The 24,238-nt window shown below is 42.6% G+C and overlaps 1 protein-coding gene across 1 annotated transcript; it reads left to right on the plus strand.

Moving 5' to 3' along the window:
• Positions 1–9,988: 9,988 nt before the first annotated feature.
• On the plus strand, positions 9,989–24,238 carry YIPF4 (Yip1 domain family member 4). Its single transcript, XM_086461817.1, has 6 exons — positions 9,989–10,073; positions 13,582–13,735; positions 15,743–15,914; positions 18,072–18,149; positions 20,036–20,149; positions 23,191–24,238. Exons 1-6 carry the CDS (start codon positions 9,989–9,991, stop codon positions 23,326–23,328), a joined length of 741 nt encoding a protein of 246 aa, XP_086317943.1. The 3' UTR covers positions 23,329–24,238.

Raw genomic sequence — 24,238 nt, forward strand, 5'->3', positions numbered from 1 at the left:
CACTAATCATACAAAGCAAAGAATAATAAAAATGTCACAAGTCTTCCACCTTTTTAGGTTACATTTTGTACTTTCTTCTGAAAAATTCCTTTAAGAAAAGAAAACCCTACACCTTGGGATTCTTTCAACTTCCCACGGTAACATGAAGTTACTATAGTGTTTTCTTAGAGTCTTTGCTAAATAAAATCATGCTGGCTGAAGTACAATTCAAGTAATTCGCTGTTTCCATTTGTCACAAAACTTCTGCTGATCGAGTCTGTAGGGGAAATACTCTCTATTTTGTCTCTAGGGCAGGAGATAGGATGGTTTACATTCAGTTTGGTATTTCATCTTTATTTTACCATTTTGGCTGGCAAATTTGCTCTTATAGTTGACAATATCTGAAGACCACTTCCTGTTTTCAAGAACAAAGCAGGCTTTCCTCTACCTCTGAAGTGTAGCTTGAAATTTTATTGTGAGTTTTTTGTAGAGGCCAGGCCAGGCTTCAAAATGGAAACTCAGTGGCAGGTTTAATTAAAAAACAAATTGCTCTTGCATGAATTTGATATAAATAGAAAGTTTCCTGCTTGAAATAAAGTGAATACTGAGGAGTGATTCCTGATTTCAGTAGAGTCATCGATTGTTTATGTAGATCAGTGGCTCAGTAATTCGTTTCCCTTCAATCTGAAACTTTTGTTTAATCTTTGCTGAGAATTCACAGAGGTTGTGTTCTTACGGTCTTATGGTCAGCAGAAGGCATACAACAGTTTAAGGGCTATTCTGTGCCAGGCGGAGGCTAGCATTAGTACGCTGCAAAAGGCGAGACCCTGCATGTGCCAGAGCCAGGGGAGGCGAAGGAGCAGTGAAGCCCAGGCTCCACTGAAGATACCAGAGGAACTCCAGTGACATCAGTGGAGCGCGAATGTGCATAACTGTCTATGAGCGGTGGCCCAGATGATTGTGCTTTTGCAAATCTGCCAGTGAAAATCCCTCAAGGTTGGGAGAGATGACATCCTTATGAGTTGACTAATACGCTGCAACAGCGTAACCCTGACTGTTGTGGTATATTAGTATCCTGACTCATTTTCCACGCCGTGGCTTTAATGAAATACTTGGTTTTGTCCTAAAGCCTGCGGAAAAACCTCCTAGTCACCTTTGATTCTTTTCATGTAGTGCTGGAAAAGGTTTGCTTCCTAACAATCACACAAGTTCACTCTCATCTTCTGATATATTGTTGAGAACAGGGGTTGTTCAGCCCTTTTTTAGGCTTATCTGTGACCTGATGTGCCCTCTTACCCTGAGTGCATGAGCTCCTACCAGAGTTTTCCAGTTATTGCCAACATTACTGCTGAGCTAGGTGTGCTCCACATTCGTACCTTCAGACCTTCAATTGGAAGTGATCTGGGATAGTTTTGAGTGGAGAACCTAAGGGATTGGGAGTAGAGCTCCTCAGACATCCGTGTGCCATGAAGAAGGCCTATAAGCAGGTGGGTTTCTGCAGGTGTCTGCAGATCAGTGAGACTTCACTGTGGATACTGGGATATTCACAGGCTTGAAGAGGAACAACCCTTTGCTGTTTCCCTGTTATATTTTTGTAATTTGGAGGAAATTTTCTGCGGTTTAACACCAACAGATCTATTCTTATTGTTATTTTCTGCTTTTTGGCAGGTGGCACTATCTGATCCAAATGTCACACTAATTTTTGAGGTCCCAGTCTTGAAAGAATTTGAGCAGTTGCAGCTCCCACAGAAGTAACCCCATCATTCCTATATCCCAGTCAAAAAATGAGTTAAATACATTTTGTTAAAAATCTCTTTGTATGAAAAAAAGGATGTCAGGGAAGATTCACAGGAAAAAAGGGAACAGGAGTAGGAAGGAGTGAAGTTAAAGAAGAAAAGAAAAGCAAATGGAGAGGAGTCAATTTAAAGGATTGCTTTCCATTTGTGAAGGAATCTCCACCGTTAGAAATAGTCCCAATCTTTTCTTCCTTCCACTGGAACCCATTATGTTTTCTCACAAGAGAACTAACACAATAAGGACATTAATGCTCTTCTTGCGTGCTAGCTGGTTATTAGAGACTCACAATAAGGAAGGTGATCAGAGAATACTTGTCACATGCCCAAACTACCCTAATTCAAGGAAATTGCCGCCTCAGTGCATCATATGAGGCAGGTCAAGCCTAGGGTGAAGCAAGCTTTCTGTGTAAGAATTTTAATTAGCAATGAGCACAATAAAATACATAAGCTGCTGAAAGTTAACAAGTGCTACTGTTTAAGATTTAGGTTCGAATCCATGCTGTGTACTTCCCTTTCCTCACCGCATAATGGATTAGCGGTGTACTGGATAGTAATCAACAAATATTACAATCATCCTTCTAATCTGATTACAAACTTGTAAGAAGCATTAAGGACACATTTATACCACTTGTGGGAAACAGTCCAAATACAACGAACCAAAAGCTGCTTATCTACAAGCAAAAACAGCATTATATGACTGAAGGGGGCCAAGTTAATCAGAGCTATCAAGAGACTAATTCAGATCCAGAGGGCTGGGAAGGCAGATTAAACGATCGTTCGTAAATCATTGAAAACATACACTATACAGTATTGTAACAACGAACAATGATCTTCTGTAGGGTGCAGTTTCCTGCTTTCTATATATCGTATGTTTTGACATTTTAAGTATCTCATCAGCATCTTTTTATCTGTAAGTTGTGAATGTGTAGCAATAGCATTATAACTCAGCTTGTTAATCATCAGACCTTTAGGAAGGAAGTGGATAGACTGTAAAAACAAACCTAAAATTGTTCACATTTGCAGGCAGCGCTACTGTGGCTACTACAAGCATGTCAAAACATAAAAGAATGTGATCCAAGATACTGTGGAGGAAAACTGGGGAAAACAACTGAGAGAATGTGAAAAATCAGCTTTATGTATGCCTCAGGGTCCTTTGATTTATAGGATGGAGGGGATGACACTGCTGGTTAATTTTTCACTTTTAAAATATTTTGAAGAAGTACTGAAATGTGCTGGTTCAGTGAGGAGAACAGCACGCCAACGTGTAGGCTTGTTCACTGACTCCACCATAGAAAAACTGGGGTCCGGTCTTAGTGTGCCTTTCTGTTGGTAGGATTGAGACTCTCCACAGGCTGCGACTGACGCCTCCTTAGAACTGTCTTCCAAAGGCTCAGTTACCCGTTGTTGAAAGTGGTTAAAACATTGCTGCTTTTTCCCCCGTCAACAGTCCTAACAAAGGCTTTTCCACTACTTACCAGTAGTAAAGGATTCCTCCAAGGACTAGAGTTAATGGCACTTGTTTATGATCTCACAAGACACGTAACACACTCCAGTTCTCTATACAACATAATCTTCCACATTTATAGTGCCTGATTTTCCGTTGCTTTTATGTATTTACTTACATCAGCACAACATTGAGAGCAAAAGGCTGCCATTGCAAAGCATTCCCTGGGAATGTGACACTCTGGGCTAAAAGGCAACACAACACATTGGGAAGAAGAAAATAGTCCTTTAATTACAATAATTAAATTATGCTTGTTTTTTTAATTTTTTCATAGAAAACAGAAAATTCTTCAGAGTGGAGGAATAAGGCTGAATAGCATGAGAGCCTAAAACCAAGTGAAGTCAGCAGTTCAATTTGATAGCACTGTCAAATCAGACTTGTACAGATATGTCCCCACCTATCTGAGCAACATTATTTGTTTATTTTTGTGACTTCATGGACTTCTTCGTTTCTCTTCTCCTTCCCTTTTCTCCACTGAAAAACTTTACATATCCCGTTTATAGCTCTAGGAAGGCGATTGCCTCAGTGATCGCATAAGCCTTTGGTTTCTGGCATAGTGTCAGACATGAGCCCTCATCTGGCTCTTACTTGCTTTCTAGGCCTTACCCAAATCTGCCTGGTCTGTAGCTCAGGCTGCCAGCACTCCTGGCCAGAAGGAATACGTACGTGGTATTTATCTGTGTGGAGCCTGGAGAAATGCGCAGATTCTCAGCTCCCAAGCTAGCCAAGAATATCTGGCCAAAATTATTTTTTACTAGCCAGCTGAAGGTAGATGACAGCATGGTAGAGGCAGTGAGGAGATAAAAGACACGACAGGAATGAGGTGGGGCTCTGGCCTGATGCTGGTAAATTGGAGTCATTAGGGGACAGCCTCATTTCAGTTGGGCAGCTCTGTTCTCTTTCTGTCCACAAAATCCAGGAGAGGTCTGAGATATAGTAGTAATAATTAGAGTAGTCATGGGAATGTCTTTTGTGGGGAGGTGTGTACGGCCCACAAGCATTTTTCCAGAAAGGGCTGCATTTGAGACTTTTACATTTTTTGCAAATCTGCAATTTCATTGTGTGGAACTTCAAAATAAATGTTGGGGGCATTGATTTACCTGCACATGTCAAAACAAAACTGGACTATCATTCCTCTATGTTTTTTAGGTCTTGAATATTCCAGAAAATAAGACTTTTTCAGGGATAATTTTATAAAACTTAAGCTTCTGTATAATTGTGGGGGAAAGGGAGAAGTTGGTCTTTAAAAGCCTGAAATGATCTGCAGTATTTTTCAATAAACCCTAGAAATTACTATAAGATAGCTAACATGAGAAATACCTAGTTCAGGAAAATACTTTGTCAGAAAAAAATATTAATCCAAAATTTCCTATGTGTAGTATGTTGAAATAGAGGGGTTTTAATATAAATGCTTTATATAGGCTACCTTTAAAAAACGTTTTAGAGCAAGACTTGTTACAAGGTTAATAAATAGCCATATTACGTAACTAGAATACAAATGTAGCAATTTTAATGTATTGGGTTTTGAAAAGACATTTTCTTTTCAAGGTTATTTTATTTTTTAATTTACTTTTTACATCTAACTTTAAATACAAAGAAACTGCAGTTTATAAGTCTTACTTGTTCATACTGAAAGTTTCAATGCTTGAACTGTGGAATAGTGAATCTAATTAGATATTACAGATATTTTTCAGTCTAGATGACTGAAAAATAAAACAAATCATAAGACTGAATACCCCAGATATTACTGCCATTTCCCTAGACCAGAAAAAAAATTGCCTTTCATGAAATGCTGATATGAAACTAGTCAGATATAACAATATCCTCTCTAGGCAAATTGACTAAAATTACTCTGATTTGATATCATCTATATAAATTTGATAACTTTAAAGCATGTTTCAAATCAATAAGCAGGAAATACTATTTAAGCGAGTGATTTTGTTGTTCTGTGCTTCAATTCCTAAGAAACAGATCATTCTCACAGACCAGCATAATCATTCAAATATAACCTTTAAAGTAAATTTGGTCGTTATCTTTGACAACCAGAAAGATACAGTTTATTTTTCACGTTGTTTCGGTTCACGTTTCACATAGTTTCACAGTGTAATACATCTATGCAGATCTTATTTTTTACATTTTTGTCACTGAGGATAGTGAATGAGGCATACGTTACTTACTTGGTTTTGTTTTGAACGATACGAAGATGCATTCGGATGGAAATGGTAATTAAGGTAATAGCATACATCGATATTTAAATTAATGTATTCATGACATAAAACTAGATAAAGGTACCTTGAATAAAATTACTTACTTTTAATAGGTACAACTGAGAAAATTATGTACATTTGTGGTAATATGTAGCGGGTCAACTTAAAGGCCCATCTAGCTCAGTATCCTGTCTCCAGCAGTGCCTTCTATAAGATGTTCCTCAGGATCTTTTCCATTTCCATTATATTCTTTCTGAGATGGAATGCTAGATCAGACCATGGTGTTAAGATACCGTATGGCTTTATGGATGGACATGGTGCCGCAATAATGTTCTGTCTTTCGTGCTCCATTTTCTGGCATTTCCTTCCATTTGCTTTTACTGAGCAGGCATTTTCATAGAGGTAGCATTTTTTGTAAAAAAATTTTTTTGGTAAATGTTAATCACCATCCTCATGTAAGCAAACCCATGATTTTTCAGGGTAACTTAACTGAATATACTGAATTAAAAATACTGTTTACTTAGAAAAACTTTTTTTTTAAGTCCTTAAAATACCCGGATATCAAGTGTAGAAGCACAGTGTACTGACATTAGCCCTCTCTAAGCCAAAACTTAAATATTCTAAAGCTCCTAGAATGTACAGTAGCCTCCAGTATTATCAGCTTTACTTGGTAGTAATCTCATAGTTTGTAGCACACTAAATAGTATGTTAACAGTTAGTAGCAATTAATAATAACTGCTAGTATACTAGATTACTACTTAGCCATAAGTTCTGGAAAACTATTCTGGCTTTTACTGCTGAAAGACTAATTGGAACTTGTTCCTGTAAAAAGTATCACCTTAAATAGTACAACTTTTCTAATAGTTTTTCTGAGCAAATGCCACGCAGGCTTTTATTTTTTGTTTAAAGAAACAGTTAAAATAAATAGATGCAAGTTCCCCACTGCTAAAGGCATGTAAGTTTTCTTAAGAGAAAAAAAAATTTATGATAAAATGAAGTTAAAACATCTCTGAATTTCTTCTTTACAAATATTCAAAACGTAAGGCAGTGGCAAGAAAGCAAGCAGCTTACCCTTATCAGCATGCTCGTAAATGAAAAAGACTCAGTAGGCAGCGAAGTGTCGCAGTGCTTGTCAAAACTGACTCAATATTATCTGTGGGTTCCTTCTCGGCATGTTTCCTTTTTGTACAACTACTTAATACCTTTTTTACTTAGAGTTTGTTATGCAATACCCTTCTGTTGCTAGAAACATCCAGTACTGTTTGTTGATGTAAAGGAGGTTCCAGTTCATAACTAATTGAAATGTCATGATACAGCCATTATCAAAAACCTAGCCTTTACTTCAGGGTTAACGGACAAGTTAGAAAGTCTTTCTGTACCAGTAGAAATGAGTGCATTTACTTAACTTGCTTTTTAATGGTTTCATTAAAAGATAGTAACTTTAATTCACGAGCGAGATGCTCACTGTGGGTCTCTGATATCTGGACTAAACCACAGAGTCTTGCTGTTCCAAGAAGCCAGGGCTCAGGGCTTTCCTCACTAATTAGAGCGGCAACGAGATACAGTGAGACAGGCCCAAAGAGAGGGTCTAACAACCCTAAATGCAAATGCAAAAAGCCATTTCAGAGTGGATGGTTGATACTATCAGCATAAAGATTAACCTAATCTGATATTACTCTAAGACATTAGGAATAAAACTCCCCAGCAACTCTGCCTACTTCCTTTGTTACAGCAGCCAGATCCAAACTGCCCCCAAGAAACTGGAAGGTGACTCCTAGCATCAATGATTCTGACTTCCTTTTCACACAGTAAATATTACAAAGCGTTCCAGTAAATTCACAGACTGCGTGATTCTTGTGTTTCTAAAATTAAAAGTGAACAGGAGCCCCTCCTAAGCTAACCATGAGCAGACAGATTGTATCTGTGGCTACCCGACAAGGCACTGCTTTCCACAGCCGTTTTAAAGACTTCCTTTCCCTTCTTCCTTTCCCTGACTACTATGCAGTAAGGCAGAGTGCAAGCAAGTTGCCCCACGGGTGGTAGGAGTGAAGCCAGCCCTTGCGAACAGTTAAGATGCATGGAAGGAAGGGTGGTTGTGTGCAAAGGAGCTACCAGACAACCCGAGCTTCAGCAGACCAGCTGCAGCAATTTATGACTGCTCACAGTTTTGTGTGTAGTCTGGGCCTTGATCAGTGAAGGTCATTTCTAAAGCGCACAGAAAGGGAAAAGGCATAAAACGCTGAGAAATCTAGTAGTAGCATCCGGGTGAAACAGGTTACTCAACTGGTTTTGAACACTTTTTTAAGGAATCCCACCCTGAACTGAAACACTGGGCAAGGTCCAGTCTGGCAAAAGCAGTGCTGGAGTGCCCTCAGCTGGCACAGCCCAGGCAGGGGCAACGGGTTCTTCTCTTGCAGAGTCTGAAGGGGAAGGGAAGGCAGCTGAAATGAGGGGGAGGACAGCTAAAAGCTTAATATTTGAGCAAATGCTGAGAAAAATCCAGAGTGCCTGGATCAGCTGTGTTTCTCGATCCTTCACTGTTCTTGTGTGACAGGGCATCCGGAGGAGCAACTCTTGAAAATCTACTCCCTGTTTTAGGAAAGCGTGGGCAGAATGTCTTTCCTTTGTCTCCTTCAGCGTCTCTCCTATGTGAAATTCCATTTGGATCTCAGCTGGTCAAAAAGTCCCTAGGAAAAGAAATAATTAAAACAAGTTTCCTTCTATTATCAAAGTCGCGTTTAAAAAGATCGTGAATGATAATGAATGTGTTTATAAATGGTCAATTGAAAGCAGAGAAGTAGAATGACTTGCCTGTGTTCATACAGCGATCATAGAATCATAGACAATGAGAAAATACGGAAAATATTTCCAAAGAGCGAACGAGATCTCTTCTTTGCTCGGCATGCTCAGCAGTGTCACAAAATTGTCTCCTGCTTCACATCAACCTATGTGTGTTTTAGTTATTTACTTAGAAACTCTTTAGTGATTTTACTTAGAAAACCATACAGCACGTGCATAGCATTGGGTGCATTCCGTGAAGCCATGAAACGAGGAAAGAGCCAGTCACCCAGCCTATCTGCAATCTCGTTTGGCACTGTTCTTGTTTTATTCATGTGTGTTCGTGACTCATGTTATTGCATAATCTTCTGTCATTAATTACCATTGTCTTAAGTTTCCTCCTCAAAGCTGAACCACTGTGAGAATTCATCACTTTCTCTTTTGTCTCCTCCTACACTTCTGTTGTACCCTGAGAGCTACTTTTTCATACCCCTCATGGACAGAAAATCTTTGGGATGATGCTTTTATTCGAGTACGAAAGAAAAAAAGTCCAGTTACATTTGAAAGGCTGACTATTTGCCTGCAAACCTCTCGATACTGAAGTTCAGAATAATTGGTGGTATGCAGGAAGCAGATAACACGGGCCAAGCAGCATATGGAAAGTCGTGAATGAAACACCTCGCTGCAAGACGAGCAGCAGATTTACAGTTTAACATGGCAACGGGCAGATGGTACGTGGGGGCAGCAGAGGGCATTGGCCGTGTCGATGAACAATCTGTAGAAGAAAACCAGGAGGACTGTTGCAGGTCCGTGAAGGGTGAAGCTGCCGTCCCAGGGCGCTGCAGACGTGGGGTTGCTGCTGTCGCCCTCAGGTCAGTGCCGGGAGATGAGGCGGGACTGGAACCCCCGGCCTCGGGTCCGGAATAGCGCCCGGCGCGGTGGGCTGGGCTGCCGGGGCAGGCCGGCAGGGCCTCTGCTGCGGGAGCGGGAGGCCGGCTCTCACCTTCGCAGGGCCAGCCGGCCGCCGGGAAGGCGCTTGCTGGAAGAATACTGGGGGGGGGTGGGGCGGTGAAAGTAGGGGATTTCCCGGGACCACCTCCTGGCGCGGCTCTCGCGCACCGCACCGACCCGCTGCGCTCTCACCCGCGGGTCCCGGAGCGCCAACAGCGCAGGGCGCCGCGGAGGGGGCACGGCCAGGGGGCGGGCGGAGCCCCGGGCCGCAGCCCCAACGCCCTGCGCCGCCGAGGGGCCTCCGCGCGGTGCCCGGGGCCGCCCGCGAAGGCGGGTGGGGGGAGGAAGCCCCCGTGAGGCCACAGCTGACGGTGGCCGAACGATGACGCAGGAGCCGGGTGCTGACGCCAGCCTTCAACCGGGAGCGCGACGACGCGCGTGCCCTCCACACAGCCGCCTGCCGCCTCTGCGTCGCCCAGCGGTCAGGGCATGTTTTGTCCAATCAGGAGGAGCTTTATACCGGAGTCGGAGTGACCTCACTCCCCGAGGCAGAGCCGGGGAGCCAGTCAGCATTGGCCCTGCGACGGCCAGTCAGGGCGCGCCTTGCAAGCGGCCAATCGGAGGGGCGGTGTCGCTTGTTGTTGCCCTGTGAGGCGGCTGCGCGCTGCGTGTCGGTGCCGGCCGCCGCCGCAGGAGGGATCGGGGGAGGCCCCAGGCCCTGGTGCCCGCTCGCCGCCCCCACCGGCCCCGCAGCCCCCGCGGAGGGCGGGGAGATGCAGCCCCCGGGCCCGCAGCAGCCGCCGCTCTTTGCGCCCAGCAGCGGGGACTTCACCTTTGTCTCCTCGGCCGACGCCGAAGGTGAGCGCGGGGCTGCGGCTGGGGCCGCTCCGCCTTCCCCGGGAGAAGAGCTCAGCCGGGCCCGGGGGAGCGGGCGCTCCCGTGCTGCTGGGGCTCGGGGCGCCGCCCTTGCCCTCCTCCCCCACCCCGGGGCTGGTGGCGTGGCTGGAGGCGGAGCGGGCTGGCCGAGCTGGCTCCGGTGCAGGAGGGTGGCGGGAGCGGCGCTTAAACGCGGGTGTGAGTCGCTGCGGGATCCGCCTGGCGGAGGCACCGGCGCGGCAGGGCCGGCCGTGGTGTCCGTTTCTGGGGTTCTCCGACAGCCGTGGTCGAGGTTGTGGCCGGTGACGTGACGGAGCGGTGACGAGTTTTGTGCAGAGCGCTCCTCCTGCCCGCGCTGCTGGGAGCGCCGTTCGCGGCTGGGGAGGAGGGTGCCGGGGCCGCCGTGCCGGGGCAGTAATGAGGGGGAAAAGAAGCCCCGAGTGTCGTGCGGGGGGTGACGTGTGGCCCCTGCCGGACTGCTGCATAAATAGCCGCGGTGTACCAGCGGGCCACGAAGATCCGCCTTAAGACTGCGAAAATGAACATGCAGGAGTCACCGCTGTGCCGGCTTATTTTGGTGGAGAATGACCTTTGGGGCTCTACCCGGTTAAACAGCAAGCGTTCTACTTTATGTATGGGTGTAGTTACTGCTGTGGTGGCAGATGGGGTCAGGGAGTCCTGTAAATCCTGACTCGTGTGTCCCACCTTGGAAAAGAATTACTGACGTGGGAAAGCTGCTGTAGAACGGGTGTTCTTTGGTGAACTTCCCAGTCCGTCTGACAAGGAATACTAATCAACCAGTACGATCTTGGCTGTGGTTGGTTTGTTTCTTTGTTCGTTTTGTTTTTCTTCTCCACCTTGGCCTGAAAAAGGATCCATGAACCTCTGAATGGAAACTCTCTGGATTCCCCCTGGAAGTATTTATTGAGCAGTGCTGAACCCAGTCCCATGCAGCTACCTTTCTGGTAGGATGTGTTGAACTGGAGCTCAGCTCTGTGTCCTTTACAAACACAAGTGCGGTGTGATCTGCTGCCTGATCAAGTGAGGTACTGGCACGGAAGCGCTGCGGACACCTGCCCTAACAACAAAAGCATAAGCCAAGTTAAACAGCTTGGTATTTCTAAATTAAAAAGCCACACTTTGCACTCCAATTTCTGACTGTTTCTCAAATCTTGTTCTGTATGAAAAATAAAAGTATAAGCTGTCTTATTTTCCCATCTTATTTCCATGAGAGGTAGGAGCTGTTTGTGGGAAAGAATGCTGGAGAGGGCTCTCACTTTAAGTGGAGAGATAAGGTATAAAGGACAGACTGTTGGGGTTTTGTTTTTTGGTGGTTTTTTTTTTTTTAATTCCTTTTGTACTGCTTGTTCAAAATTTAGAGCAAAGGCTGTCTTGAAAGCTGGTTTTCCTCAATGCCTGGTTGAAAAGAGGCGTGTGAGACCTCCGTTTTACATCCGTGGTGTTCTGCCTGAGACGGTAGCAGCGGAGGCACCCTAGCTGTTGCTAGTGAGCGTCAGAACCATCAGTTCCTGGCAGATCCTTCAGCGCTCGGTTGCCCTGCTGTTAACTGCCTCATGCAAAGCAGGCTGTAGAAGAGGAGGTGGTGGATTTTTTTTTTTCCTTGGTTTCTACAGCGTTGTGTCCCACCTGAGATGTTTTGCAAAATCGTGTTAATATAGGTTTCATGATTAAAAAGTATGATTGTAGGTATTCAGCAATCATCGACTGCTGAAAAGAGTTTTGGAGAATAAGCCTTGTGTAGAAGATTCCCCGCCTCAGGATGGATTGTCAGTGGTCGCTGAGAAAGGAAAAACAAACGACTCGTTGGACTGTTAGGTTTGCTTGTTTTGACAGCCATGCTCATGCACAAAGACTAGCGGACGAGTGTTATGTTGTAGCACAAACAAATACTTTTAAAAGACAGTAGGGTCCCAGTGACAATAGAAAACTGCTGAGGCGTTCTCTGTCTTGACACCCCGGCGTTCAGAAGACCGTTTTGGGTTTTCCTCCCTCTGTGAAGAGCAGAGGAAGGCTTTGTTTCTGTCTGGTGAGAACAGTGTGCGTGTGCCCATACTGACAGGAACAAAGAGAAATTCTTTAAGTTACGGTGGTCTTCACAAGGTTCCTGTGCAGATGGTGTTCCAAGAATCAAAGCAATGCATCATTGACTCTTGTGATTATGAACCGGTTGAAAAGCATTTATGGAGAAGCTTAAATTTAAGCTTGAGTGGCCTAGCAAGCTGATTTGGGAAGGAGAATTCTGTTAAATGAACTGTGACAGTGGGTGATCAGGGAACACCTCAGACGTGCTAGCTGAAGACTCTGAAATTCTGCCACTGTACAAATTCCATTTGTGTTGTGTTTTGATAGAAGGTGTCGCAAATGTAATCGGCAAACCTGGCCCGACTTGCCTCTGTGAGTACGTGTGTGAGAGATACTTGCGGTAGACAGGGGTTTGGGGAAGTCTGTGCCTGGGAACTCTCTTGTGTGAAGAACACAAACAATAGAAAGGCAAAATAAGATGTTCTTTGGTGAAGTGAAGAAGTGCTGGATGAGGAAAGAGTTTTTGTTTCTCAATACATTTATAATAAGATTTCTGCAAAGAGTTTACGTGTTTCTGTTTGGATTTTTCCTTTTCAGCAAATGATGGAAATCCATGATGTCCTGAAGGAACAAGTGTTCGCCTCTTCTTTATTTTTGTCTTTCTTCATTTTGCTTCATCTATTTTCAGTTACTCTTTTGTATTTTTCATCTGTATATAACTGGATACAATGACAGAATAAAATTAGTGTTTATTGGTGACTCCGACATAGCCAGAACATACATAAATTGCTCTTTGTTTTAGTACTGGGGCAGAGCAAGATCATAGTATGTTGGCGAGAACTCCTTGTATTTCTTCTTACTGGCTGAAGCCTAAGGATCTCTGATAGCTGAAAATGTCAGAAAAATACTGTATTAGAGGCAGGCTACAAATGAAAACATCGACAAATATTTTCCTTTCATGAAAAATTGGACATGAAAGCACAGAACAGTTTTGGCTGAAACAATGCCACTGTGCAGGAGTGGGTTCCAAAAGACGTGTACTGTGGTCAGCAAAAAAAGTGTTAAATAATCCACAACTGAACTAATGAAAGTCTCATCATACTGTACCTCCTTTTATGCTTTTAAATGCTTAATGATAAAGCACCAGCCGAAGGCTTTCTGTCATGCCATAACACTGTGTCTTCAAAACAAGAGTTCCATCTAGAAGCTAAAACTTGGTGATTTGAGACCCAAACCAACTGTTACTATTGCATTAAACCCAGCAGTACCCTTTCAAGTTGTGTATCTGTGAAAGTACAGTTTTATTCTGTAACTTTGAATATTTTGTGGTGATGACCACCATGTGTAGCTTTGTATGTCTGTCGTTTTATCTCCCACTTCTTCTGAAATCAAGTGGCTTTTGGCAAGACATAAAAAAGGTATCTCTTTCTCTCCCTTCTTCTCGAAGATCTTAGTGGCTCCATAACAACACCAGATGTTAAACTAAATCTTGGAGGAGAATTCATCAAAGAATCGACTGCAACTACATTCCTAAGACAGAGGGGGTATGGCTGGCTTCTGGAAGTGGAAGATGATGACCCAGAAGATAACAAGCCGCTCCTGTATGTCATAATTAATTTGGGGTATCTGTCTTTATAAGCTGCGTAGGAAAAACAAACAACTTGAAGCCTCTCAAATTGTCCCACAGCCTTTTGCTGTGACTAGAATTCTGACAGATTACTTCACCAATGAGTTTTCTGGTGCAGGAATGAAAACATTATTTTATTTTCTCATTATGGGTTTTATTTTTAATGTAAAAGAGAGACTTGTTATTCGCTGTAGGTGAGGAAGGAAGGAGGAAGTGAAATGCAGTTTCATTAATCTGTATAAGTATAAAGCTCTTATGGCTTTTCTGCTCTTGCCTGTTGATCTTGTAGTGGTTAAAAAAATTAGATTGTGTTCTTTCTATCTTTTGTGCTGATGTTGCGAGTTTCTTAATGCTGTCAAAGAATCGGAGGCCAAGACAGTCCTGGGTAAAGATTCACGCTGAGTACATTGAAGTAAAGCGTGTCAGTTACTCTGAAGTGAAAACATTGTGAATTGTGTTTATTACAGTAGGGATGCTAGAAGCAACGTAGCACAAACTTTATGATCTTTGATGCTATCTTTTATTAGAAAGCCAGATTAAAAGGCTGTTAGTGTTGAGAGACAAAAAGTGAAGATCTCTGCATCCCTTGTTCTGTTCACAGAAACATGATTGGCTGGAGAAAGTTGGTATCTGAAGGTTACTAAACTCCGAGTCAGGCAGCCTGGGCCTCAGTCTGTTCTGAACCTCAACACTTTCATTCGCAGTGTCTCAAGTGTTTTCGTCTATGAATTAAAGATAATGATGCTTTAAAAAAAATGGAGTGAGCAAGAGAGTACTCTGGAGAACTCAGATGAGAGGGTTGGGAGAGAACAGGTGTCTGGAGAGCCTAATAGTGAAACTGCTACTTGAAAAGTAATTTAAAGTGTGCAGAAGTAGCTTCTTGTGTGGATAAGTCTGTTCTGTAAACTGTAACTTTTAATCAAGAAACAGAATGGTGTACTGAGGCGACAGCATACGAATTCCCTCTTTTGTATTGCTTTTTATACCACAAACTCCAAGTCTGTGATTCAAAGACAGCTTGGTGTTCAAAGCCGCTGATCGCTGGAGGAGGGGAGAACGTGCCAGGGAAATGGTCAGTTTGTGGTAAACAGGATGAATGTAATCATCCCAGCAGAGGAGACCTTAATCTGACTTTCACGTAGCAGCTTTTATGCAGTTCTGACCGTTCCCGGAACATGTGCTGTAACGAAGCCTTGTAACCTGAATCCTGCTAAGGGTTCAAAGGACAGCAGCCCGCCAAGGGAAGTCCACCAGTGCAGTACCACCACGCAGGCATCTTGTTCCACAGAGTGCTCTGAGACTTCTTGCTTTCTCACTGGCCAGCCTGGCTCCAGACACTTGCTTCCTGTTACAGCTCCATCACTTCCTAGGTGAGGTAGCGGTCAGCTTCATGCGAAAGAGTTTGTTCACGTGAGAAACTGTCAGAAGCGCTAGGCCATGACAAATAATTGTTTCCAGACAGGAACTATTTGTGTTACACAGTTTTCAGAGTAAAATACAGGTGTGCTACAGACTGTTTAGATAAATAGAGGAAAAAGGATGCTTCTAGTCTGCTCCTTAGATTCAGGGTTGTGTTAAAGAACAGTTTTTGTTATTTAGTCACAGGTTAGTAATACCAATTCTGAAATAGCTTCAGTAATAGCAGTTCTGAAATTGCCATGAGACACCCAATGGACAGAATTTAATTTCTTTTTTTTTAAAGAGAAATTGTGGTAAATCATGTCTGTTTATTTTTTGCTTCAGCTTTTCTGAGGAAAAAGCCATAAATCAAAGCCTTGTACCAAACTTTCATGAACAGAGTTAGGCTATGATTCTTCGTTTTGTTGCGGATGATCTGTTCCTTTGCTAGTCATGCCTTCAGAAAGCCCTGTCAGCGACAGGAGACTTGCTCTACAAACCTGCTGTTTGCCCCTGCACTTCTTTTCATGCTCTGTTTTGTTACTGTGGTGTGTAGTAATGCTCTCGTGCTTTGCAATTTCAGGGAGGAACTCGACATTGATCTGAAGGATATTTACTACAAAATTCGATGTGTGTTGATGCCTATGCCATCTCTTGGGTTTAATAGGCAGGTAGTGAGAGACAATCCAGACTTTTGGGGTCCTCTGGCAGTTGTCCTCTTCTTCTCAATGATTTCATTATATGGACAATTTAAGGTAGGTGTAAGCCTTCTACCTAAAAAGAAATCTAGACTAAATCTGGGGACATGATTGCTAAGCAATTTGCATTCTTACGTAGGTAGAAAGTCTTTTCTTCACATACTAATGCGGGGCATTTCACATGCTGTTTCTCAAGTTAATATGTAGAAAGACAGCAGTAAGAAATGTATTAAATAGCCCACGGATAACTTAATCATGATGGAATGTCAGGTTTGTTTTTATACAGTAAAACAAAAGAAAGATGTGGTTTCTAGAGGAAACAGATTGATACTAATGGGTTTATAGCCAGATTAGTGAATCTTTCCATTTTAATTGTGACCTTTTGTTAACATGGTTTTTATTACTAAAAAATGTTACTGAAGAAGATTTGTTTGGATACCACAAATTTTAATTTCCCGACAAATAAAGCTAGTTGTTTAATTTGTACTATATCACTGCTGTTATCTGGTATATTTAATCTTTGTTAGTGCCATTTGCTGTTTTGTCCTTCCTGCTCAATTAGAATCAAGTAACTTCCCTTTGGTCAGCAGACTTTTTCTGTAATTCCTTTTGAACTCCAGGGTGAATAGCTATTCACAGGCGTTATGCAGATTTAATTGGCCTCCATCAGCATCATTAGCTTTTTTTCTTTACGTTCAGCTTGAAATAGAGAAGCGGTATCACTTACAGTCACAATTCCAATGCGAGCCTAGGTGATCCTGCTTCGGAAATCTGTATGACTGTGTGTGTAAGCCATACGTAAAGTAGCAGAATGTGCTTGTGCAGGGATTTTTGTGAGTGGTGAGGTAAAATCATTCCCTTTGCGACCTCTGGCTTCCGTGTGGTGTACCAAGTGCTGACTAAGAACTCGCTCTCCGTGTCTTGTTTCTATGAGACTTGAAGTGAGTAGACTAAACCAGTGCAGTATTCAGGTCTTCTTGGTGGACCACTTAGCTGTCTCCTAGGGAAAGCGAGGACCATTCCTTGATCCCACGCCAGATAAACACCTTCTGCAGTTGATGTCCCCGCTGTACGTGGGCGGGACGGCCGGTGTCGGTTAGGAGCAGTGGCTTCGCCTTGCCGACATAAGGGTGCTGGGTATGGGTGAGGAGGGAAGGCTGGTTGCTAGTAACAGGATGACTGACAGCAGCCAGGCTAGATGAACTGGATGGTGGGCTGTAAGCTGGAGAGAGGTGAGTATTCCTGCTCGAAGACTTCAATCTGGTCGTCGTCTTCTAGATGGCAGAGGAAAGCAGGAAGAAAAAGGAGGCCGTGTGCTATTTTCACAGACAGCACAAAGCTGGTTTTTCTTAAGTGGTGCTGTGGTTTTTATCTGTTTTCCCCTGTTTGACTCTTCTGAGAATCTTGAGCTTTTATTTAAGCAAAATACTGAATTGAGTGCTAACTTTGTTTTTAAGTTCAGCCATTGTACGTTTGGCAGTACGGCGACTGGAGTCATATTGTTGTTTCCTTCTAAAAAGGTATTCCAAAAGGGAGAGCTTCACGTCTAGTCCTCCCAGTGGCTCAACTCCAAGGATAGTTAAGTTACTTTGAAGAGTCTGTTAAACCAGAGAATGATTTTAAGATTTCTTCTTCAGTTTAAGAGCAGAGCAATGAAAGCAGCAAGAAAAAAATGACAGACTTTGTCCCAGGAGCCTGAGGCTGTTTATTAAGTTGTAATCATCATCAAATTCTACTGAGAGTTAGGGCCCTGTGTCGTCTTCTGAGCGTTCTCAGTTTGAGTAAAGAATAAAGTGGCATCTTTATGGATGAAAGAAGCAGAGTTCCAACCCTTTGTATATTGGTTGGGCTGACTTTTTGAAGTTTGAGCCCGCATCTTGTAATAGGCAGGATGTGAAGACACTTAGCTAGGGTGGTCTTGGCTTTAGTTCTAACTAAACTCTTCCTACTCTGCTGCAATATTACAATACTTACAAAACATACGGCATGTGCTTTCCATGTTCGCCAGACTTACTATTAATGTGATTCTGTAGATTTAACCTCTGAATTCTATTCTGAAGTTGCTTTGTGGTATTAAGTAAAACTGTTCCTGCCACAATTCGGAATTCAGTTTTGCATAATAAAATCCCTGCAGTGAATGTGATTAATAGAAATGAGTTTTTATTTCTCACAGTGAAAATGAGTAATGTAATGAATTGTTCTTTATCTCTTAAGGTTGTTTCTTGGATTATAACTATTTGGATATTTGGATCCTTGACAATTTTTTTACTGGCCAGGGTTCTTGGAGGAGAAGTAAGTACCTGCATGTGAAAAAGATGTAGAAGGGGGTAATGTAAAGTCTCTTGGCTACATTTTTCAGTTGTAGTTGGGTTTTCTTGGTGCTTGGCTTTGTACCTTGTAGCCGACTAAGAATGGATGCAGTTGGTAGGTGTAACACCTACATTTCAGGTCCTTGGTCTCCAAAACAAAATCTAAAATACAGAGATGCTCATCTTTCTGTGTGATGGATGGCACGCTGAATGAGATAAACAGTCTGGAAATTTGTGGTATGAGTCCCAGAAATCCTGACAGGTGCCTGTGGTCCAGAACTGAAGTCCATTCAAGAGGGACAAGAGCTTTCAATCCTTTGGTCACTGAGCTAAACGGGACTCTTTCTTCTCCTTTGCACTGCTCTTGCACTGCCCTTTAGTTAAACTTTCTTTTTATTCTCTTTTTTTTTCTTTTTTTTTTTTTTTTTTTTTTTTTTTTAAACAAATGGGGCTAACAGCAGTTGTATAATGCCCTTGTGGGTCGAGCACCTACCAGTGTCTGTTTTCATCCTTGGCCTGATGCAGTTCACCCCCATTGAAGGATGAGTCAGTGCATGTTCTTCAGCTGCAAGGCCAGACGAAGTTCTGGCCTCCATCCCTCCCTCCAGCTGTTTGCAGCAGCAGGGCTTGAACAGCTGTTTACAAACTGAGTCACTAAGCAGTTCGTGTGTCAACAACAAAACATGGCTTACAGCAAGGCCCACAGACAGCTACAGCGGAGCAGTCGGGAGCGTAGAAACTTCCTAAAATGGCTCTGCAGCATAAAATGCATTGAACTGTGTCGTGAAGACTGAATGTTCAGTGATACTTGGTTTTTGTGTTTTTACTGTGCATCTTGCATTAATGATGAACTAGTGTGGCAGACTTCTTACGTTATTTACATTTACTGGTATTCCTTTTGATCATAATTGCTAGAGTCTTCTTGAGTGAACACTGTTTTGAAAGAAAAAGCTTTTATAAATGTACTTGCACGGTATTTCTGCATACCAGCAGAATCCAGATGCCCTTAAATCAGTCTGTTTTGTGGCTCAAAATGTGGGATTAACAGGATGTATAAACTGGGAGAAAGTGTAGGTCTGCACAGTTCACTGTGAAAGATCAATGGCCACAGAGGATTGCTTGCAAGACGGTCAGTTGTCTTGCCACTGTTTTTCCTGTTAAATCCAAGAAGCCTAGCTGGGCCCAGGAGCATTCCAAACTGTAGTAGGGGAAAATCAGACATTTTGATCCCCATGAAGCTAAAAACAGAAATACTTCGAACAAATCTGTTTATGATATTCATAGTAAATTTAAACTGGAAATCAGAAAATTTCTGTGCCTTAGAGGGATCAGGTTCTAGGTCTTCCACTGATGCCAAAAGCATTCATGGACTTTCTGTATTTCTTATATATAATGGATATGAGCATGTTAGTGCAGAAAATTATATCTTTGCTGCTTGTGACAGCCAGGACTACAGCTGACGACTGAGAGGTCTGTTCTAGTTCTGTGCTGCCTGGGTATCGTATGTACGCTCCAGGGAAAGGGGCAGTTAAGAACTCCTTGAGGTGGAACATGGAAATGTGAGGGGTGGGTGGAATTACATATCTTAACCTGTATAGATACTTCCCTTGGAAGTGGTAAAATTGTCATTTACAGTGTTAAAAAAACCCCAAACAACAACATATTTCTAAGAGAACTGGATGATTAATTAGAGAGTTCTAGGGGGTAGCATACAAAAACAATTTTCATACTAGCAAGCTTCCTTCAGCTGAAATTTCATGAATACCTAACACATTATTACTGCCATTCATACTGTCATAACAAGATCAAATTGTGTTTGGTGACAAGATTGAGTACTACAAAGCTTGTTTTTGTGCTTGAAAATTTCAGGTTGCTTATGGCCAAGTTCTTGGTGTGATAGGATATTCCCTACTTCCCCTCATTGTCGTAGCACCTGTACTTTTGGTGGTTGGATCGTTTGAAGTTGTTTCTACCCTAATAAAAGTAAGTTCAGTATCATCTATTGAGAATTGTTACAGTTATTTTTGAGTCACTTGCCTAACACTTAAAGTATGAATCTGTTCACGACAACATAACGGTGTGTCAGAATGTTTAGAACTACAAGGTGAGCCCTGTGATCCTTGTGGTCAGCGTGACGGACGTGACTGCTAAGTGAGTTCTGTTTCCAGTGTTGGAGTACTTGGGGATATACAGGGCTGTTGCTATAATAACACCTGTTGTTATCAGGCTAGCTTCTGGTTAGGTATTTGGCTGTGCTATAATATTTGCATTAAAAATAAATAGGTTTATAATTTTGAGAAGAGGATGCATAATTAAACCTCAAAATGAAGAATCTGAAAACAAGCTGTTCCATCGCTTCCCCCATAATCCAGTTTATTTTTAGTTCCTGCTGCACGAGCGTGACGTTAGTCATTGTTCCGAGACCTTCCCGTAGCAGTAGCAGTACAAAGCTCTCGGTACCCTTTGCAGAGAGGTGAGCCTCGTTCTGGTTTTGCGCATGTGGCATGTAAGGCACAAAGCAAGAATAACCTGCCTGATACCACCTTTTATGAAACTGATAGATCCCAGAACTACACAACATTCTTGAACACTTCCAGTACTTCTTAAAACCCTTTTAGATAGCCTTTGAAGTTATTGCTGAACTTTTGGAGAGGTTGACTGAGAAAATTCTCTTAGTAGCTAAGCTGTGTGCTTTCAGAGTTCTTGTTCGGTTGATTTGATTGATTTCTTTTGATTGTCCTTTTAGCTTGCTGGTAAACAGTATAATTGAAGAGTGTATGATAAATCACAAAATTGCTGTGTTTGTGATTTGGTAACTTGCAATTACTGTTAAGAGATACAGTCAGAAAGCAGATCATTAACTTGCCAGGTAACTAATGTAGATCTTGAAAATAAATATATGGTAATGAAACCTCTGTTACTTGATTCCTACTGACAGTCTTACATTAACTTCAGGGCGAATCTGTGCAAGGTTCTTACCTTTGCATCAGTAGTGTGAAAGTGCCGGGCAAGCCCCACGTGGCCAGAACAGGTTATGCTGTGACAAGTACTGCTTCTTATGGCTGGAGAGCTCTGCACTTGGGGAACCGTTTCACAGCCCTGAAGTTGGGGAACTTAACAGTGGAATTCCAGTTGGATCTTCTCCAGTTGCAATCAGCAAAGTAAACTGCTCAAGCAATGCACCTCGATTGTTTTAATTGCTGCAGTTCACAGAACGTTAGGGGTCAGAAGTGACCTGTGGAGATCACCTAGTCCAACCCCCCTGCCAGAGCAGGACCACCCAGAGCAGGTCACCCAGGAACGCGTCCAGGCGGGTTTTGAATGTCTCCAGAGAAGGAGACTCCACCAGCTCTCTGGGCAGCCTGTTCCAGTGCTCTGCCACCCTCACAGTGAAAAAGTTTTTCCTTATGTCAATGTGGAACCTCCTGTGCTCCAGCTTGCACCCGTTGCCCCTTGTCCTGTCATTGGCCATCACCGAGAAGAGCCCGGCTCCATCCTCCTGACACTCGCCCTTTACGTATTTATAAACATTAATGAGGTCACCCCTCAGTCTCCTCTTCTCCAAGCTCAGGAGACCCAGCTCCCTCAGCCTTTCATCAGAAGGGAGATGTTCCACCCCCTTAATCACCTTTGTGGCTCTGCACTGGACTCTTTCCAGCAGTTCCCCGTCCTCCTTGAACCAAGGGGCCCAGAACTGGACACACCATTCCAGATGGGGTCTCACCGGGGCAGAGCAGAGGGAGAGGAGAACCTCTCTCCAGCTACTGACCACACCCCTTCCGATACACCCCAGGATGCCACTGGCCTTCTTGGCCACCAGGGCACATTGCTGGCTCATGGTCATCCTGCTGCCCACCAGGCCCCCCAGGTCCCTTTCCCCTATGCTGCTCTCCAACAGCTCAGTCCCCAGCCTGGACTGGTACCTGGGGCTGTTCTTTCCCAGATGCAAGACTCTACACTGGCCCTTGCTATGCTCCATTCCATGTCTCCCCACCCAGCTCTCCAGCCTGTCCAGGTCTCGCTGAGGTTTCCTAATGCATCTGAGGGAATTCAGTCATGATCTTGACTGTCCTTCTTGTCCATCTCTGCAGTCCCAGGTTAGGCAGCAAAACCAGAAGTACGCAATCACATGCAATTTTTGTTTTTTTCAATGGCAGTTGAACAGGCCACACAATCCTTCAAGGAACTCCAGCTTCTCTGACAGATCTGTGGAAAAAGTTCCTTGCTGGAGTCCTGTTGTGCCTGCCCTCTTTGGTCTTGTGCTTTGCAGAAGATTACAGTGGTTTTGCACTGCTCCATTTTCAGTTTGGTTTTGTTTGGGTTTTTAAATTAATATTCAGGATGCTGCTAGAGGACAGTAATGTCTGATTACTTGTTGCTATAACCTAGCTAGTTTGTGGTTTGAGCCAGGTTCAGTGACCTCAAGACCATTTTTTTAAAAGTATGTATGCTCACCTCATATGATGTAGTGGATATTCATAGGTAAGGTCGCTTTCTGCCAGTCTTTTAAACTGGTTCTTTCTTAACTTAGTGATCAGTGGAGGTTTTGGTACCGACTGTGTTTTGTCAGGCTTGTCACTGCCCCTGGAAGGAATAGGAATGTGGGGGCACCATAAAAGCTTATGAGCCATATGAATCCTGAAATAAAAAATGGTCATTTAATCCTCTGGTATATATTGTAGGAGGAAGAGTCAAGTCTAGTGACTCTTTTGCTTAAAGAAAGGGAGGGGTTAATAGTTGGGTACAGTCAAGAAAAGTTATTAATCCAGTTAAGTTTCAAATTTCCAGTGTGTTGCAGCTTCGGTACAAATGTCTGAAATGAAAATAACATGCCTATTTGTTAAATATTTCTTTAAGCTTATATGCCTAGTATCTTCTGTGTGTGTGTGTAAATTCTAAATTCCCCCTAAATTCTTTTGGAGGGATTTCTTGTTAATTATATTGAGAGAAGAACTGGTTTTTATCTTGATATTTGGAGAGATTTTCTTGGGGTGTCAGCTAAGACTGTTCATCTTCTTTTTCAGTTGTTTGGAGTCTTTTGGGCTGCATACAGTGCTGCATCATTACTAGTTGGAGAAGAATTCAAGACCAAGAAACCCCTTCTAATTTATCCAATCTTTTTATTATACATTTATTTTCTGTCCTTGTACACTGGGGTGTGATCTAGTGCAAGATGTGGCCAGAAACCGTATTTTAGTCACTTGCAGACTGATAATGCATAAGATTAAGGAGGCTGGAGATAACACAAGTGACAGTTTTGTATCCAGTTGTCAAGGTGTTTTAAGATCGAAGAGCATATTTGTGTATATTATTTAATGAAGCAATTGTAGCTATATAGATTTGTATCAAAGTTCTAGGTTTGTTTAAGACTCTTCAAATTTTAATGAACAAAATAAGAGAACCTTGTGTTTTATAAGAAAGTGTATCAAAACCACAGCTCAGTACCGGTGCCAAAAGCACTAGGACCAGATTACTATATTTGGGGAGAAAAACGAGAAGTTAACTGTCACAATCTCAAAGTGCAATTTTTCTTTTGAGCTTAAACACGGCTGGCTTTTTTGGCACAGCAAATTGTGTAGATAATATATATTTATGAAACAGTCCTGATTGTTCACAGCATAGTCTGTATAATCAAGACATGAAGATACTACTTTTAATTTAGTGCCTCAATTACTTTGATTTGGCTATTGAGTTTTTATAAATTCCAATTTGTTTTCAAAATGTGTATATACTGTGTATTTTGTATCTATGGCTTGTGTGTAGCGTAAATACTCCTTGGTTAAGGATGTATATTGGGTTTTTAGAAACTGAAGATACAAGTATTTGAAGTCTTCATTTACTATCTCTGACCAAAGGAGCAAGATACGTACTGCGTGACAAAATTAGTTACGATGCCTATTTAGAGAATCAAATTATTTTACTTAAAAGTGTAAATTTACAGAGAAATGGGTGAACAGCTTTCTCAACTGTAGTGCTGGCTTAATGTTGGAGAAAAAAGATGACCTATCAAATTTGTGTGATCTTTAAACAATGTTATTTTATGATGACAAAATAAAAATAATGCTTCCCTAA

This window comes from Leptosomus discolor, chromosome 2 (assembly GCF_034619465.1).
Source record: "Leptosomus discolor isolate bLepDis1 chromosome 2, bLepDis1.hap2, whole genome shotgun sequence".
Lineage (NCBI taxonomy): Eukaryota > Metazoa > Chordata > Aves > Leptosomiformes > Leptosomidae > Leptosomus > Leptosomus discolor.

Excerpts from the sequence above, each read along its gene's own strand:
- YIPF4 (XM_086461817.1), top strand. The coding sequence starts at position 9,989 with ATGCAGCCCCCGGGCCCGCAGCAGCCGCCGCTCTTTGCGCCCAGCAGC. Across the intron at positions 15,915-18,071 it reads CATTATATGGACAATTTAAG|GTTGTTTCTTGGATTATAAC; the intron begins GTAGGTGTAAGC and ends TTATCTCTTAAG. Across the intron at positions 20,150-23,190 it reads TTGTTTCTACCCTAATAAAA|TTGTTTGGAGTCTTTTGGGC; the intron begins GTAAGTTCAGTA and ends CTTCTTTTTCAG.